Source organism: Cinclus cinclus, chromosome 15 (genome assembly GCF_963662255.1).
Source record: "Cinclus cinclus chromosome 15, bCinCin1.1, whole genome shotgun sequence".
Lineage (NCBI taxonomy): Eukaryota > Metazoa > Chordata > Aves > Passeriformes > Cinclidae > Cinclus > Cinclus cinclus.
In genome coordinates this window covers 18,691,496-18,710,796 of record NC_085060.1, presented here as the reverse complement: position 1 = coordinate 18,710,796, position 19,301 = coordinate 18,691,496, and the positions used below count along the sequence as shown (strand labels likewise).

General features: G+C 48.1%; 1 protein-coding gene across 2 annotated transcripts in view; it reads left to right on the top strand.

The window, feature by feature from the left end:
• Positions 1 to 17,942, top strand: part of PCDH19 (protocadherin 19) — a 53,196-nt gene extending 35,254 nt beyond the window's left edge. For both annotated transcript variants that reach the window (XM_062502816.1, XM_062502814.1), the window contains exon 5: positions 17,362 to 17,942. In XM_062502816.1, coding sequence (XP_062358800.1) covers positions 17,362 to 17,942 — 581 coding nt within the window. The remainder of the gene's footprint in view (positions 1 to 17,361) is intronic.
• The last annotated feature ends 1,359 nt before the right edge of the window (positions 17,943 to 19,301 follow it).

Here is a 19,301-nt window from a genome sequence, read left to right as displayed (position 1 = left end):
GAAAGTGCTGGGGGGCAGGGGTGACAGTGAAGTCATCTCCGTAGCAATAAGTGAAGCCAATCCCCCTTCTGTTATTTAGCAGAACTAAATAACAAACAGATGTGCAACCTCCTTTGTTTGCGTAAGAAGCATTGTCCTATATCCCACATTCCTGGCACTCTTCCTTCAGTTTTCAGGTTCCTTCAAAGATAGTTCTTGCAGAATCTTCATCACTGAAGTTACTCCACTCAGGGTCACAGGAGTTACAGCCTTTAGATCCTCAAATTTTTCCCCCTTAGCACAGAGAACACTCACCAGATGTGAACATTTTGGCAACTTGGAGAGGAAAATTAAAACTTGAATCCATGCCCTGTTGTGTAGGTTTGTAATGGATGAATGATCAGCCCAGAAATTTTGAGAGTTTCTACTGTTTCATTGAACTTTTTAATGAGATTTTGTCAAATTCAGTCATTGCTTACCCATATTTTTGCTGGGTGACTGGAGAGCAATTTATAGGAGATATGAAGAAGAGGTATTTCAGATTAGAGAATTTCAGCTTCTCTTTCTGCTTGGTTTTGTTAACTGTTCCTAAACTCCAGCCCGAGGAGAAGCTTTGCAGAGAAGATCTTTGTCTCAGGGTTCAGCTGAAGATGGGATTGTTCTAACCCTGGCTCTTCCAAAGCCTGCTTTCCCAGAACCACCACCCAATACTTGGATTTTAAGGTATTTTAAGATATTTTAAGATAAATAAACAGTTCAGGCAAGTTTGCAGCTTCCTTTTGCTTTATAAACAAGTCAAAAAAAAGGCTTACATGGCCTCTTTTCCCCCTTTGCCAGTAACTTCTAAGGAAACCTTTAACACTTTCCTTCTCATAGCAGTTAAGACTGGCAAAGTGGTCAAGGTAATGGCCATCAGATTTAACAGTAGGGAAGGTATATGAATAAAACCAAACCTTCTGCTAACACAGCAAGCCAGCACTTCCCAATCTCCTCCTGTAATCAATCTACATCGTTAATGACTCTGAAAACAGACTGAACTGCTGGGGCTGGCACCGGGAAACTTGCATTACAAACTAACCATCTCTTATTAACCTTTCCGTGTTTCCTTCACAACACTAATTAGAGCCAAATAAAACTACTGTTTGTGAAACTCTTTAAGTTAAAATATAATTTTCAGAGAAAATATGGTAAACTCCAGAGCTCCTGTTTGCTTGGCCTTTCTTTTTAATTATGATAGAGGATGACTGTTACTTGTTTAACAGAGGCTTACATGATTAATGCTGCAATGTTACTGTAATTAAAACAGCAAGAAAAGATGTGATTGGGGCCCGTATAATTTACAGACATTTCGGCATTCTGGTACCAGAGCTGCTCTAAGTGTTGCAAAGAGGAATCATAAAAATTATTCTAATTAAAATTGCCAGATTGACTAAACAACAGGTGACTTACGTAACTTGAGTGACTTGCACTTGGGGTGAGAAATCATCTGAAATCAGTGAATTATACAAAGCTGCCTATTATTCTGCTAAATGGGAAAGTGTGTGCTTACCATGGCAACCCGCATCAATTCTTCAGCCTCTGGAAAATACAGGGCCCTTTATTAAAGGAATAATCAGCACAAGCAGTGCAGTGACCCCCAGCTCTGCAGGGGCAGGGGTGAAACCCTGCCCTGGTACCAGGGGTTCAGGTGTGAACCAGAACCTCCAGAGGGGCTGCCACGAGCTGGGTGCCTGTTGTTTTTCCCTCCAAAACGTGGTGCAGTTACATTTCTGTGTGTGATAACAATAAGTCATTTGGACCTCTGTTAATTAGGCTGCAGAGAGCTGGAGGGCAGGGGCTGTGTCTCCCCTGGGTGCAGGGGAAGGAGCCCACCCATCTCCAAAATGTGGGAATGTGGATAAGTGTCTGAACTGCTCCAGTTCCTGCAGGTATCTGCTGAAGGGAGAAACACCACTGGGTTTGTATGTAGGTTGTTTTACTAAATGATCTATGTAATAATATATAAGTCAAAACTCTGTAATAATTGGCACCAAACAGCAAAGAGAACTCACAGCTTTTATCTGTCTTGAGGGAAGTGCTGCCACTCAAAACTCGTGAGTGTTATATTTTATTTCTCTTACAGCATATATGAATGTAAGACTAGATGGCTTTAAATGGGTCACAGAATTATTAAGAGGTTTGGCAGCCTTTCCTCCCAGTGCACACAGGTATGTGGGGAGCAGGAGCACCGGCTGTGCCAGGCTCTGGCTGGCTCTGTGTTGCCTTTGCACAGTCATTTCCCCTTCCATCCTGCATTTAACCCCTGTGTCTGTTTGGAAAATAAGTTCTTTATAGCAGTTCTTTATATTATTATAGATCTATGTTAGTCACGATGTGTATAATCACAGTACTCATAATGTGGCCCCTATTTTTGCTGAGTATCTGTAATGGTAGGGATCAGTTTCCCCACTCTCAGCATTAGCTCTCTTAATGTTTTTATTTTGCAGCAGAAACCACTTTTTTCTTCCATTTTCATTATTGCATTTCACCCTTTTTCAGGTATGAAGAGCAACTTGCTTTGTAACTGGCTTCATTGGCTACCAGCACGTTGTGTTTCATTACCAACAACCACAGCTGGCTGGGGGTGCTGGCACATGGCAGCAGGTGACAGGCTGTGTCACCTCACCTTTGGGCAGTGACAGTCAAACCTGGGGCAGGGCAGTGCAGCTGGGTCGAGATGGCTCAGCCTGGAGATCTGAGTGTCACAAATAGGGGGGTATTTGGGTGTGTGGAATGACTGGTTGTAGTGAAACCAGAGCTTTATCCCAAAGAAATCCTGGGTTAGCATCAGTCCCTGCAGGAAAAGGAATATAAATTGAACCACAGGGGAAAAAAAAGGAGAAAAAGAGATGAAAAGCCCCATCTCTGAATTGAAGCAATAGGAAATGAAAATTGCTGAGATACACTGTCATGTGGGTAGTGGTGCTACCAACCTTGTGCTGCAGTAATTACCTCTATGTATGCAATTTGTGCTCTGCTACGACTGATTTCCCACATCATCCGGTGCCCAGGCTATATTCAATCAGTCCCAGCTGGAGCAAACTATCTTGGATCATTTGGTGAGATTTCACCACAGATGCTCCCTTGCACCCTGGGGAAGCACCACAGAGCTGCCCTGCACAGGGCTGGGGGTGTGGGGACAGTCACAGCAGGGACAGGGACACAGGGTGCCATGTCCTAGGTGGTGCTGAGCACCTGCAGCTGGTGGGGGTGAAAGGCAAGGAGCTTCTGGCACTTCCTGGGGAGAAGACTTGGCTCTGCTGGGTGCTGGAGAGAGAGCAGGTTTTGTGGTTGTTCTGCACTGCTTTATGTGAAAAATGAAAGAGCGAAGAGCGTCGGTTGGAAATCTCTGTGAGAAGCCAAGGGAGGTGGGTGTCCTCATCTCTTGCAAACCAAAATAGGTCGAGCACTTGATTTCCTCTGACTGCTTTGGAAGTGTTGGCTTCAGTGAAGAGATGAGGCAGAAGAGGAACTGGTGTGAGCTCAGTGCACGGCGCTGCTTGGGCACATTCCCAGTCAGCTCCTTCAGATGGCAGAGAGCTCCCAAAACAGGTGAGGAGCCTTGGGATTTGCCCCGGGAGAGGAACTGTCTCAACTACCTGCAATCCTGAATTAGGTACAGATTGGTGAGAAGTTATAAAGGGGCAGCTCTTGTGTGGGAAGAGGAATTCGGTGAGAAACCTGAAGTTAAAATTGTGCATAGTAGTAATTCGGGAACTGCCAGAGCAAGTGTTTTGTGGGAACAGTAGCTGTGTTATTGGAGGGTATAAATAGCTTTGAGGAGGGTCAGGCACGCTCAGGTATGTCCTGGAAGGTTACTGTGTGTACCCTGGACTTTGATTTGTATTTTACTCTCTGTGTTTGTCAGTCCATCATCATCATCGTCATCATCGAGTGGGTTGGACAGGGCCTTAAGGATCATCTCCTTCCAACCCCCCTACTATGGGCAGGGACACCTTCTGTTTCTCAGAGCCCCATCCAGCCTGGCTTTGAATGCTTTCAGGAATGAGGCACCCTCAGCTTCTCTGGGCAACCTGTGCCAGGGTCTCACCACCCTCACAGTAAAGAATTCCTAATGCCTTATCTAACCTGTGAGTCTAAAGCTATTCCCCCTAGCCCTGTCACTTCACACCCTTGTCAAAAGTCCCTTCTGACTCTCCTGTAGCCCCTTTAGTTGTTATTTGTGCCCCTGACACTGCTGTTCACCAGCACATTTCAGTGGGAGCTGTGTGTGCAAGGTGTCCCTCTGTGTGTCCTGTGGCAGGCTCCCACCTGGAACCCAGGAATTCCAAGTGCCTCGCAGTGCTCTCCAGGTGACTTCCATGTCCTGCATCTCTTCTGACAGGCAGTGCTTTTGCAGCTGCTCTCTGATGAGTTTTGGTCCCTCAGATGCATTGATTTACAGACCTTTCCTGTGCAGTACAGCTTTTCTCTGTGACAGGCCATGAAGCACATGATAACTCAGCAGCCTAAATTATTCAGGCAAATTGAATGTGTTTGGCTTGTTCCAAACTTTTGTTTCATTTCAGTGCTGTCAGGAGCACAGGTAGCCCTGTTGCTTGTACTGCAACTCATTCAAGTGCCAAGGAGACACAAGCAACTCGAGTATAACCCATGTTTTACCTCATTTGTCACTTCCACCTTGTCATGCTTTTTCTGGGCACTTCTGTGCCTCATAAAAATGTTTATCTTGCACCTATGGATTGCTCCCCTCTGGTACGCTGCTGGGTTCTGGGGATTCTCTGCATCATGTGGTGCAAAAGCTCCTGTAAAATAATGAATAAAAAAAATCAGTGTCTGTTCCACCCTTTAGCAGAAGTACATCTACTCATGCAAATATTTTGACCCATTAGTCATCACTGCAGGATCCAGAAACCTCATCTTAATGAAGACAAGTAATTAAAATTAACAATTCTACCTGCAATTCCCTCATTGCCTGACCTCTGCTTTGTCAGTCTTCCTCCGTTGTTACTAGGTGGGTATGTTAAACTAACTCACTGTAAAAATCCACACAAGCCCTTCTTTGGGCAGCCTTGCCTTGCAGGGACCACCAAGCTATGGCAAGCAGATGGAGAGGAGATACCTTGTCAGTGCAAACATTTCCCCTGGCATTCTGGACACTGTTCAGGAGCTTCTGGGTATAGGTGAACAAATTGGCTTTCACCCTCCAAACGTGTGTCTGGAGATTTAGGATCTCACTCAAAACCTTTTGAATCCACCAGGATTCTTTCAGCTGGGCTTGAAATAGGACCCAAGAGAGATGGCATCCTCAGGGAATGTGCTCTGAACCTTGCTGGAGACATTGGTCATCTAAGCCTGTGCTCAGAAGTGACCTGAGGGAAGAGATCTCTGCTGCTGAGCATCTCCCCTAATTCAGTGAACAGGACAGAGCCTTGGGAGATGGAGGTTTGCATTGGAAAATTCCAGCTGCAAATGAGATGCATGATTTTAGGAATTAGAATAATTACCCCCTGGAACAGGTTCCCAAGGGATGTGATATATTCTGTATCACTTAGAGTCTTTAAATCACATTTGCATGTTTTTCGGAAAAGCGTGCCTAGTCACTCAGAGTGGAGGGCTGTGCTCGAGAAGCTCAGTGTGGCAGGGCTGAGCATCCTGGGCTGTGCAGGGGAGCAGAGCAGGGATCACCGGGGTCCTGCATGGGCTGAGCTCTGCACATCCCTGGGGCAGTGGGGTTTGGCACGTCCTGGAGAAGAGCTCACGACTGTCCCTTGGCCGGGGCTGTGCAGGAATGTGCAGAACTGAGCAAGTAACGGCTGGGGATGATTCAGGAGCCAACTCCCCCAGCCAAAATCTGCCTTCTCTTTCCAAACACATGCAGTCCTTTCCTCTGAATCAGATGTCCCCAGGCGCTGAGCAATCCTGGCTGTATCAGTGTTTCCAGGACCTTCCCTCCCACCACTCCCTGAGTGATGAGAATATTTTTGAAGATCTCATTTCCTGGCCTTTCCCTTTAATCTCTCAAAACAGCAAGTAAATGAACAGCCCTTTGGTTTTTAGTTACTGCTCTGCACCCAGTGAGCTATCAGAGGCTGTTGACAATGACTTTCCTCTTTTCCATGCTCCTGCCTGCAGGATTTGGGGAGATAATTCATTTGGTCCTGGTGCTTTGTCAACTTTCAGCAGTTGTAATTGCCTAATGATCAGTGCTGATGCTGCTGTTAAGCCTGTTAAAACTTTGTCCTGCTGAACAGCCAGACTGTGCCTGTCTCATCATGTTGTGCCTGCTGTGCTGGCTGGGGCCGCCTTTGATGCTCCCCCCCCGGCCCCATCTTTGGTTGCTGCTTCCCACCCACCTGGGGTGCTGCCGAGGGGATGGATGGATGCAGCAGGGTGCTACCCACGCTAAGGAGCTGCACCTGAAGTTACAGATAGCTGAAGAATAATCCCACAGAGAGCCAGATACTTTCCAGGATGAATCCCCTCTCTCCTGTGCCAGCCCCAAGAAGCCTGGAGCTGGTTGGTGAAGATGGTCTGGTGTCTATCACCCTGGTGGGGTGGGTGAGAACAGCTCTCAGGAGGAGGCTATCACTGGTAGGACACAGCTATTTACCAGCCTGCAGCCATTTCTGATTTTCCATCTCTCTTGTGCCTTTTCCACCCTCATTGTAATTTTTTTAGGGCTCTAATTGGCCACATTTCACACTATCTCTATATTTTGCTGCTCATCCAAGGTGCCCAACTGGCTGGTGCCATCTCTCGAAGTCCCTGTCACTCATTCTCACCTCTTCCAAGGCTGGTTTTTAATGGTACACACTGAACATTAGTGCATTACCATCCCTTTTCCAAGAACATTCTCCATCCGCTCTTCTCTGGTCCCCCAGTGCCTCATCCAATTTAATTAATTATACTTAGTATATTACGCATCCTGTCAAAGTTTTTCCTTTCCGAGGTTTAATGGTTTTTTAATTCTAGTGCATGCTGCATGTGTAAGTGTTTTAGCAATGAGGCGAGCGTGCAGTGGCAGAGAGGCAGCATTACATCCGTGTGCTGCAGACAGCCAGGGTGGGTCCCTGTGGAGAGGCTCCAGCAGAATTGCTGCAGGACTGTGCTGCCTGCCTTCCCTCTGCATCCTCCTCCTTGTGCTCAAGGGGAAAATCAGGGTAATTCCAGGCTGGTTTTGGGGTGAACCCACTCATTCGTGGTGTATCCCTGTGGAACAGGGGCCTGGCTGGCAGCTCAGCCCCGTCTTCTCTGCAGCTGCAGCCCCGTGCTGAACTCCAGGGTAGTGAACTTGACTCTTCTCCTTGTGCTAACTCTGTCTGAAAGCACCAATTCCATCAGTCCTTTCAGCCTTGCTGCATGCCTCTGAAGGAGGGCGGTGTTGAGGATGCGGTGGGAACTAAACTAATCAGGTACCTCTCGCTCTTTATTTCCCAGTGACACTTAAAAGGTTCGGTCAGGAAAGTGGTTCAGGAGAAATGACTTTGTGGGGTCTTACACTGACTAGCTTTGGGTATTTCCAGATAAAGCCTGCTCAGACTAAGAGGGTTGTGGGTTGGTGGTTGGTTTTTTTTCCTGCCTGTCAGTGTTGCAAAGTGCTTAGGTTTTGAAAATCCAGCTGGGCTCTGTCTGTCTGTAACACACTCACTGGGAGTAAGGATGCTGTGGTGCAATTTAGCTGACAGCCCTGTGAACTGGGGCCAGGAGCCAACACAATCCAGCCTGACCTCGCGGCAGTGCTGCAGGAATGTGCCTCGGGAAACCAGAAATCCTGGGAGACTTTGCTGGCAGAAGCTAGGGCAGAACTGGAACAGCCCATCCTGGGGAGCAGGGACCTCCCACCTCTGCACTGGAACCACAGCAAAAGGTGTGTGGGACATCCCAGTGGTGTGTAGCCCCCAGGTAGGACTCAGAGTCACTGCCCAGGTGCCCATGGGTTGGCAGCAGCTTGGCTGGGAGGGCTGGAGCTGTGGAGCCGACTGCTTTTGTGTGGTGCTTGTGCAAGCAAGGAGAATACAGTTATTTTCCATTCCTGTTGTTCAGCAGTCTCTCTGTGGTTCTGCAGCAGCCCCAGCCATACACCAGGGCTCATTCTCCATCTCACTTGTTGTGGGGCCAACAGAACGGGATGGGGTAGGTCAGGATGGGGTCCCAGCTGGGTTGCTGCAATTGAGATTGTCCATGACTCACAGGTAAAGTCATTTCCCCAAGCTTATAATGAGGTTTTAGATTTAACTACTGACCTTGTAGTAGTTTTACATGCATGTTTATCTGCCCTCTGGATTAATGAAGGTAAACTTAATTGCCAGAATGAAGTTTTGTCTAATTAAATGGATCTGATTCTCAGACATTGGCAATTCTGTCACCTCTTCTGTTGGCCCTGGGGCCAGTGTAACTCACAGCTGGCATTTCCCTGGCATTGCCATTGTCCCTTGTTGGTGTGGAGCTGGAGCCTGCTTTGAGCCCTCTCTGTAAGAGAGAACGGGAGTGTCTCTGTGAGTCATGGTGCTGGCTCAGGCACTCTTGGGTGCTGGACAATGTAGAGCAGCTTTTGCAGACCTGTCCCTGTGGCTGTCCCAGTTCCCTGTGGGACTTTCTGATGTACCTCCCCCCAGGCAAACATCTAATCGTGGTGCATGCCTGTACTTCAGAGTGAAGATCCACCAGCATGGAAAAACCCCCGTGGTCATCTGAAAAAGACTTAAGTAGAGCACCAGGGAGGGGATAGTGCTGAGCTCCAGGGTGGAGGCATGAGAGGTCAATGTCATGATGAGAGATGGCCAGCAACCAACATTTTGGTTTCTTAAGAAAAGGCGTAAAATTCCCCAGCTCTCTCTCGATGATGGAAAACGCCCCATTGTACTGGGAAGCCTTCCAGCTCCCTCCACTCTTCAGAGCTGCACACTTTTAGGAAGTACAAAGAGCCTCTCATAATGTTTTGCCTTGTGGGTACGTCTACGATTAATTCTGTGCAAGCATTACTGGTGCAATAACAATACTGAAGGTCCTGAAACTGAAAAAGGAAACACATTTGGCTCGTACTTCATACACAATCACTTACACTTAAGCTATTGATAGTTGATTGGGATCTGTAGACTGCTGGGCTGGTGCCACTGGGTTTCTGAGCGCGTTCAATGGCTGGAACAGACAGCGAGGCTGTAGGTTTTGGCAAGCTGTAGGTCTCATTAGTCAGGCTGACTGTATCTGACACGAGAGATTCCCATCCACCAAGATGAAGCTCGCTTCCCTAGGCTTTGGCTGACGTCCCAACAATATTTACATGAAGGACAACAGAGGATCAGTGTTAGATTAAGGCTGTGAGTTTCCAGTAGGCAGACAGTTAAATATTCTATTGAAATATTCTTTTGATTATTTAGATAATAATGAAGTTTATGCATGTCCTTGAGAAATCTGGGGAAAGGCGGTTGTTTTATGCTAAGCATGCAAAGATGTGTTTAATCTTGATAATAGGAGTAAATTATGTATCAGCATTTATAACCTCAGCTCCTTTATTTCTCAGTTGTTGTGTAGAGCCACCAGAAACCTCGCAGGGAAGGGGGAGCGTGCTGGGTGGGGGGCAGGAGGAGGGGACAGGCACCCTCCCTGCAGCACCCTGGCCTTCCCATCCCTGCGGGAAGAGGATCAGGATGGGTTGTTCTGTTTTGTCCTGGCCAAGGGAGGTGCTGGTTGAAGTAAGACATGATCCCCCCGAGGAGAGGGCAGGGATGTGCTCTGGCAGGTGCTGGGCCAGGAGTTGGCCCAGTACAGGCATCCAGGAATTGCTTCTTATCTCCCACAACTGCAATTCCTACTTTGCTGGATTTTTATCAGAATTGTGGAGTTGTTTTTTTTTTTTTTTTTTTCTGACCGATGCCTGATTTTGAATAGGACAGAATAATAATTTGATTTATTGCTGCTGTTGGAATGTGGCTGCCTGGCTGGTCCTGCCTTACCCTGACAGAATATGTGAATTTGCTTCATCTATGACAATAGTAGAGAACAGTAACCTTTGGATTAATTTGTTTTAGTGACTAAAGTCCCATTAAATGGAAGGCAGCTGGTGTCAGAGGCATAAACTGACACAAAGTTTTATTCCCAATTGTGGGAAATGTGTTTAAACAGAATAGAAATGTTTCCATCTCTGCAGGGTATAATATACTCAAATGGTTGCATTAACATGAAAAAAGTATAAGGAAGAGTGTATTTAGGACAATCCCTCTGTATCCAGTGCTAATGAAATTGAATTCCAGTAATGAAGTCAGGGGTTGTATTCTGCGCCCGTGCCGTAAGCATTAATGGGAGTGGTGCCCATGAGTTGTGGAGCAGTAATGGATCAAGATGAAGAGCTCCATCAGAGCCCAGAGTGCTCTCCTCTCCCAGGATCCCACATCCCACACCAGTTAGGATGCTAATGAGCCCTGGGTGGACGCAGGAGTGGTGGAGTTTCGGAGGTGAAATCCCCGCTGCTCAGGGGCCAGCATGAGCTCCACAGACCACTTAGGAAAAGGATTAATTGGCGTTTAAATGGTGTGTTCCACAGCCTTCTGAAAGGGAATTAATTTTTCCTTGTGAATGAGGTGGGGATTGGCCTGCGGTCCTGGATAAAGGGGAGCAGCCAGCATTAAATTGCATTCCAGCCCATAATACATTCTGGGTCTGACTCTGCTGTAGTGTGTGGCATAGCCACACTCCAGCTCCTTCTGCTTCTGGTGATCACCTCCTTCCCATAGCCTGCTTCTCATCCCAAAGGTGTCAGCATCCCTAGAGAAAATCCATTGCATCAAGGCTGTCCTTTTTGTCTGGCTTGCAGCTGTGCAGGCACCCAGGTCTGTCTGTCCCTCAGTCCTCATTCATGAAACAGGAACAGTTCTGGAGAAGAGAGGGAATTATTAATGGTGATGCAGAGCAAGGGGAGAGGTGAATGGGCCAGCTCTTGGCTGGTATTAATCAGTTGGAGTCCTCTGCTGACCATTCCAGAAGCACTGCCCATGAGCTGCATGGGGCCTTATCACAATTGCCCAATAAATTAATCTAAATCACAGCCCTTGTTTCATTAAAATAATTCCAGTGTTTTGTCCAAGCACTGTTGACCTTCTGTGTTGGGACAGACAATCCAGGATTAAAAATACAGCATTTTTAGCGTGCATAAATCCCGAATAATGGTGAAAGGGAGGAAAAGAAAGGCTTCTTCTTGTAGTAAAGAGCATTTGTCACTGTCCCTGGTTATTAGTATCCTCTGAGCATTGTGCAGGGGAAGCAACGGCAGTATTACATTGCTTCATTGACTGGAGATTTCTTATTAGGAAAGGTGAGGAAGGCTCTGTAAAGCCCATAGGTCAAAAATATAATACACTGTTCCCCACCTCTTGTTTCCTGATGTTATGCTATTAGAGGAGATAAGGGAGAGGAGCAGTGTTCTTAATTTACAAGCGAATGATGAACCATGGCTGGGGACTGTTTGTATTTTGCTGGAGCTTATTATTTTATCTGGAGCGTAATGTGGTGGATCACTGCCCCTGGAGCTGGGAGCAGCCACTCCTGTGTGGCTCCACTGGGTGCTGGGTGCTGCACAGGGACTGGGGGGACAAGCCTTGCAACTTGTGCATACACTCCTGAGAAAATGAAGGTGCTGGAGTTGAAAAGAAACCCCCAAGTAGCTGGAAGAGGAGTGTTAAATAATGCAGTTGTGCATTGTCCATGAAAGATGGCTAACCATGAGTAAACATCCACAACAGTGTTTGATCCCTTCGTGTTTACTATTTATTCATATTTATTATTCATAAATTCTGTCACAAATGTTGCACCCACTCCCCAGTGAGACATTTGCATTTTATTTTAAGTTTGATCCCCCCCCGCCCCTCAGTTTCATGAACTGAGATTTAATGATTTGCTTTTCCACATTGCTCCCGTGCTGGCTCTCCCTGGTTCTCCTCTTCTTGTTTCAGGAAGAGATTTCTAACATGGAAAAGTGATATTTGAATAGATTCCCCTAAGGCAATCAATTTACTTCTAATTTGTCTGGAACTAAGCTTTTCTTTGTTGCAATGAGAAAGGACTGAAACTGCTGTAAAATTTATTAGCTTCCAGGAAGATTTTGAAATGAATTTTTTAATGATCGTGCTGTTTGCTGTACCCAGGAGCAGTGTCATCGTGATTACAGTATAATCATTTGGTTGCTGAAGAAACACCCAAATGTGGAGCTAGAGCCAGGCTCCTGCACCAGGGAACCTGTGGCACGGCCCAGGTATACGGGCACTGCTCAGGTACAGACACTGCCCAGGTACAGAAACTGCCCAGGTACAGGCACTGCCCAGGTACAGACACTGCCCAGGTACAGAAACTGCCCAGGTACAGGCACTGCCCAGGTACAGGCACTGCCCAGGTACAGAAACTGCCCAGGTACAGACACTGCCCAGGTACAGAAACTGCCCAGGTACAGAAACTGCCCAGGTACAGGCACTGCCCAGGTACAGACACTGCCCAGGTATGGATACTGCCCAGGTACAGAAACTGCCCAGGTACAGGCACTGCCCAGGTACAGACACTGCCCAGGTACAGGCACTGCCCAGGTACAGGCACTGCTCAGGTACAGACATTGCCCAGGTACAGGCACTGCCAAGGTACAGACACTGCCCAGGTACAGATACTGTGACTGGCACTGCTGCAGGGCTGGAAGTTTTGGGATGGGGCCAATCAGCACAACCCTCACCCACCCTGTGCAGGTCCCAGCAGTCTGGGATTCCTCTAGTCACTCTTTTTCTCCCATTTTTTTTCTTCGTTTTCAAGCAGCTCCTCCTCTCCTCTTCCTTACTCCCTGTGTAATAGTACAAATGAGCTCTCCTTACCTCAGTAAAGCTGCTCTGACATGGATTGGATTGAACTGAGTGGCTGTTTGGAAATGGAAACTCCAGGGACTACTGTCATTGCCCAAATTGCACCTTAGATTGTATAACAACACATGTCGTCTGGCCATTTATCAGGAATATTACATTCCCAGGCACTTGCACCTTGCTACGATTTAACTTTGTCTCTTTGGCCAGCGCTGCAGTTCCACTGGAGATAATTCAGTTGCTCTGAGAGCACCTCGTGCACCTGCTCCAGGTTGCTGTGCTGCAGGTATGTGGGTGTTGGACAGGAGACTGGAGCATTTGTACACCATGGACACTCCTCAGTCCTCCCCTGTAAGGAGGGAAGAGCCCTGCTGGGTGGAGCTGGAGGCTCTTGCTGCAGTGCCCACCACATGTCCTCCTCCTGGCCTCTGGCTTTTGGGTGTTTTCCTGGTTTCATTTCCAAACCTGGCAGAAACACCAATTTAGTGTAGTGGTTTTGGTTCAGCAATTTGAAATTTTCCTGCTGTGAGATAGGATTAGGAGGAAGGCAAAACAGGCTCAACTTCAACTCGCCTTTGTCAAATACAAAGGAGACTGCCCAGGTCTCAGCAGGTAAACATTTCAGGAAACCTTTACAAACCACCACAGGAGTCCATCCTGTGTCCCTGCTCTTCTGACCAGGAGCTTGCACAGTGGGACTGGGAAGTGCTGAGGGTCTTGGCTGGATGGGCGATTTTTCTCTCTCCCACCAGGTCTTCCTGCAGCTGAGACCCACAGCAGTTGCCTTTGTGCTGGTCTTCTGAGTTGCAGGTAGAGCTCTGATTTGAAATTTGGAGCTTAATATGGATTTTGCTTTACTTGTTGAGGAATGTATTTATTCCAGAGGTGGCTGTGGGTTTTATGTTATTTTGTATTTGCTATGCAAGAGCTTATGTTTAGTAAATGACATATTTTTTCCTGCCAAGTCTGACTTCAGGATAACTGCTCTTGACGAAAATACTTTTGCCAGGATGTTTTATACCTGGGCAGTGTTTTAAAAGTGACCCTACCCTAAGGTGCTCTAAAACAAGGTTCTGGATTTGTGTTGGGTGAGGGCAGTCTGGCTGAAATACTGATACTGCTGCAGTGAGACCTGCACATCTCTGGTAAAGCAGCTCCTATGTAGGGCACTTGCCCTCAGGCAAGCTGCTCAGCATCTCTGGGCAACCTGGGTGCCACTGAGTGCTCCCACAGCCTGACTGGCAACAGAACTATCCCCTCGGTGTGTGCAGTGTCCTCAGCTCCTTAGAAAGCACAGCCCAGGTCACAGCCTGGGCCATGGTGGTCTCCATCCCAGGGCTGTGGCACTCTCAGTGCTTGGGCCATGGTGGTCTCCACCCCTGCTTTGGCTGCCAGGCACTCACCATGTCATGTGTGTGTGGTGGTTATTACCTGGGCTTTCCTCTGTGCATCAAGAACATTTTGTCAGTGCAGACAGTAACAGTTGTATTGACTAGGGCAGGTTTAGGGCTGTAAGCGAATTTCCTGTTGTCCTATTTCTGATTGTTAAAGTAGTAAAGAACAAGACAGAACAGTGCAGTAATGGGAATGTGAACGTGAATGACTGTCCTGGGTGCCATCGAGGCTGGGTGACTCAGACTGAGCTGCAAAGGGCAGTGCCAGGAGCATGCCCAGCAGCTCCCTGCCTTACCTCTGCTTGGGGCAGGAGGATGCAGGGATCTGCCCTGGGGGCACCCACTGGAGAGGCTCAGACCCTGCTGTGCCTTCCTTTGGATCTGGGATAGCAGGGAATGGTGTTTCTGTGTACCAACAGGCCTTGCTTGAGGCATTAAAAGAGTATTTTGTATCAGCTACAGGGCTGAGATGGTAATGGGTGGGTGGGTGGGTGTGTCGCTGAACATCCCCCTTCTGCCTTGGAGAAGAGGCTGCTGCTTGGGGCTCTGTGCTGGTCCTTGTGTCTGCTGCCAGGTCAAGGCTGTTCTGGGCAGCCTAGACACGTGTTGTCCCCGAGAGCAGGATGGTTTCTGACTGCAGGGCATGGTCTCAAAGCTGAGATGAGTGACAGAATGTGCCATGGAACTGCATGTTGTCTCCGGTCTGTGGATGATGGTGACTTGTGCCCCTGTGCCTGTCAGCCTCTTTGAGATTTTTAACATTCCCTTCCTAAAACAAAAGATTGAAACAGTGCAATTTAGTTTAGTGTAATGCTTTTCAGCTCCTTTCCTCACTGCATTTCAGCTGCTGCAGGTTCTAGACAGGCATCCTGATGTCCAAAGCTCATCATCTCCCTGGCAGAGAAGCCAGTGCTCTTTAATGAACTGCTCTTAAAGCACAGGTGCCTTTCCAGGCTTTGAGGGCTATCCACCTGCAGTAATGAGGGAAACCCTGCAATTGTTTTTAGCTGTAAAATGTGCCACTTTGGAATAAATGGGTCAAGACAAGACGAACCTGGCTGTGCTCCCTCTGGGGTGAGGTTTGCCTTGGCTGTTGCAGTCCCATGGATTTGGGGCTGAGCTGTGCTGCTGGGCAGGGAAGGTGAGGAGAAGCAGCTCCCCTGTGCCTTCCTGTGCTGGACCAGCCAGCCCAGCACACTCCCAGATCCAGCCTTTCATGTTTGTGGAGAGACTGAAGTGATGTGTGCTCCAGCAACACGCCCAAGGTCACACAGCACAATAAATCAGTGTCTCATCGGGGATGAGAAGCCAAGATATTTCTGTAGCCCCTCCAGCCATCACCAAGTCCTCTGCTATCACAGCCAGACTACACAACTTTGTATGCCTGTAGCACCCTTTTGAAGTTAAGCTGTGGATAAATAGGGAGACAGCAACATTTTCTGGGCAATTTTTCTTTTTTTTTTCTTTCTGTTTTGCTCAAGTACTTGAAATTAACAGAAACAAAGTATAAGATCGTGGGCTTTTAGAGCTTGGTGCTGGTTGTTCTGTGTGTAGGGCTCAGGGCATCCTTCTCTCAAACTGCTGTAAAGGCAGCTGCCAAAACCCAGACCTCCTCCTCTCCACCCAGCCCTGTGCTCCACATCACTGGGTTGCTGCTCTGATGTGGAGAAAAAGCTGATGTTTTACCCATATATTTTTAAATTAATTGGCTTCTTCTCTTTTTATTTTTTTTTTTTTTAAAAACCTGTCTTAGTGTGTTTTTTTCCTTTTTGTTTTTTTTTTTTTTCGGTCTGCCTTTTACTCATTCTCTGTAAGTGTTAAGCTGCTCATATTTTGGTGCATTGTGTTATGTGCTGAGAATTTTTATCAGCCGCCCTAGTGCTCGCATGTGGTGGAAATACCAATGTGTCTGAGGAGCAGAGGTTATGCACACAGATGTACAGAGCATCAGAATGAATGGTTTGCAGACGGGTGGGAAGGAAACCCAGGCTGAGTCTGCACCTTGGCCGCCTTCAATCCATCAAAGCGTCCCTGGCCGAGCGTGGGCTCGTGTGGCTAATGGCATTAGAGCTTTACTGCTGCTCCCAGTGTGTGCAGGTTATGGCAGGAAGGAGCCACGTCTTTGCGTGGGGAAAGGTTGTGCTTTATGAGGGCCAGCTGCAATTACAAGCTCTTATCAAATGAAGGAAAAGCCGAGACTGAAAAGCAGCCAGGATCCTGCAGTGTTCGGCAGGAGCCATGGTCGCATGCTCAGCAAAGGCTGGTCATGGTGAAAGTGCCGAATTTGATTTCCAGCTTTGCACTTGGCTGAGCCTGGCTGCTTCCCTGAGTCCCAGTTTGTCCATCTGCGATGTGGGGGAGAAGCTGTGCTGTCCTCTGGGATTAACTGACAGTGCAGGAATGCACCCAGGCCCCGGGCACGAGGGTTTGGACTTGCCTGGGATCTCTTGGACCTCATCATGGAGGGTCTTTGGAAAGAGTTAAACCACCAGTCCATATTTCAGCACTGTAAAGTGGTGTTGGGAGGACAGCCCTAAGTCAGGAGAAGGAATCTTTATTGCTCCTGTATGAATAAAGCCCCAGCACTGGAAATGACACATTTAATCTTCGGTGGAGTGGACAATCTTAGAGATTTATAAAGCTTCTGTTGTGTGAGAGGTCAGTGGGGATTAAGCAACAAGTTTAAAAACACACATATACTGCAGAACCACAAAGAGCCTTCCTTCCTCCCCCTTTTCTTTCCTCCCTCTGTTCCTTACCCTTCTCTGCAAAAAGTCGAGCTTAAATGTCACGTCAAAGCAAGCTTAAAACATGGTGGCTTTTAACACTGGTCACTAAACCCAGGAACCACTGGCTCTGAGGGCTTGACACATGCACAGCCCTGTTGTGATGGATTTGCTGCCGTCACTCCTTCTCCAGGCTGCTGTTCTGGTGGTGACAGGTGACACGCAACCTATTGGAAATTAAACTCCAGTCTCTAGAGCCTTTAAACCGATGGCTGTATAAGGTACAGTCGCTGCTGCTCGGGGTAGGATCCCCTCTTCTGGGGAGGGGTGGAAGAGCACAGCACCCAACTCAGCGCGGTGTCCCCCAGCCCGGGGTGGGTGGGTGTGGGCACTGCCCCGTTCACCATGCCTTGCGTTTCCTCCCTGCAGAGCAGAGCGAGGGCTTCCACTGCCGGGAGGAGTGCCGCATCCTGGGCCACTCGGACAGATGCTGGATGCCCCGCGGCGCCGTGCCCAGCCGGGCCAAGTCCCCCGAGCACGGCAGGAACGTCATCGCCCTGTCCATCGAGGCCACGGCGGTGGATGCAGAGCCTTACGCAGACTGCAGCACAAAAAGGACCTTCGCCACCTTCGGCAAGGAGGGCGGCGAGCCCCCGGCCGAGGAGCGGCTCGCCAACCCCAAGGCCAAAAGAACGGTGGACTCGGCCGCCTGCAGCCCCAAGGTGAGCGGCGCCGTGCGCGAGGCCGGCAATGGCTGCGAGGCCGTCAGCCCCGTCACCTCGCCCCTACACCTGAAGAGCCCCTTGGCCGGCAAGCCGGCGGCGCCCTACGGTGCCGGGCACTGCCGGGAACGGGAGCCCTTTGGGAACAGTGGCCCTTCCCGGCCCACCGAGGCAGAGCCCCGGGGCGCGGACAGCGAGAGCGGCGGGCAGGAGGGTAACCCGCTCCTGCAGGAACGCCGCGAAAAGGACTCGCCCAACGCCCGGAGACTAAAGGACATCGTCCTCTGAGGGGCACTCGGCAGGAGGAGGACGAGGATATGGATGAGGGACCGCACGACTCCCAGCGCAGATTGTTTTTATCGCTTACCAATGGTTCACAGATTGCTGTATTTAAAAGCTTTCCCTAAATGTATTGTTTATAAATGAAGCTATCGTTAATGTGACAATCCCACGTGTCTGACAGGCGGCAGGGGTGTGCGGCCAGAGCCGGTGTTTTGCTTTTGCCGGGAGGCGGCGGGTGGTGGGGGCAGAGGCCAGACCCCCCCAGTCCTCAGGAGCGCTCGGTATCCCCTCCTTGGAGTTTATATATTTTTATATCTCAAAACGAAGATAAATTTCCGTTCCTGGAAAGAATTGAGTGGCAAATTCCTTATTCGGACGTCTTTAGTAACCACCCCGGCGGTTTTGTAGTCTGGACAAAGTAGCGGCTGTTTCCTGTGTGGGACTGTTCAGAGTGACAGTCGGGTGAGTTTCAGCTCAAATTCACCCAGCACAAGGTTCTTTGTATTTTAAGGTGTTGGTGTTTTGCTATGGACACCCCTGCGTTTATGAATCCTTTTGCTGTCACATACTTATCTGTACTATTATTGTATTTGATATTGCAAATTACTGTATGTCTAGTGATGGCAAAAGGCTTTCAGGCTTAAAAAAAAAAAAGAATAAAAAAAAAAACCAAGAAGTCACAATCATCTTACTTAAACTTTGGGGAACCTGCAGTTTGCACCCTGGTGGAGCAAGTGCTTCTTCCAGCCCCCACCATTGCCTGCAGCCTCCCCTGGCTCCTGCAGGAAAATGACAGGGCATTGTGGGAAGTTGTTTTTGGGAAAATCCTGCCTGGATTGCAATTGTTGGATGCACTGTGCTGAACTTTTCCCCTTACTCGTTTCTTTTGCATAATTTCAAGGCAATGCATGGAAAGGCTTTTTCCCAGAAGTTGGATATTTTGGTTTTTTTCCAGTTCCCAGATTTAGATATCCATCGCCTCCAGTCATTTCCAAGTCAAAGAGATGGAATTATTTTAAGAGATCTAAATTACCTTCTCAATTAGACACACACACTTCCAAGTCAGCGTTTCCTAGCCATGATTATGCCAAGAGTGTGTGTGTAGGTATGACATCATGGCATGGATTTGAGACTGTTCAATTTCTTTCTATCCCTGCATCATAAATAAGTATGGAATGAGCAATAGTGATGTTAATTTAGGGGCAGACAGGTGATATGTAACAACGCTACTAATTCAATTAATGTGCCTTCTTAATGGAGAAAAAATTAAAGCAATTCTTTATTTTTTCTCATAATTAAGGACTTTTTTGTGTGGGTACAAATCTACTCATATAAAATTGATTTGAAAATTGAGCTACTTGAATA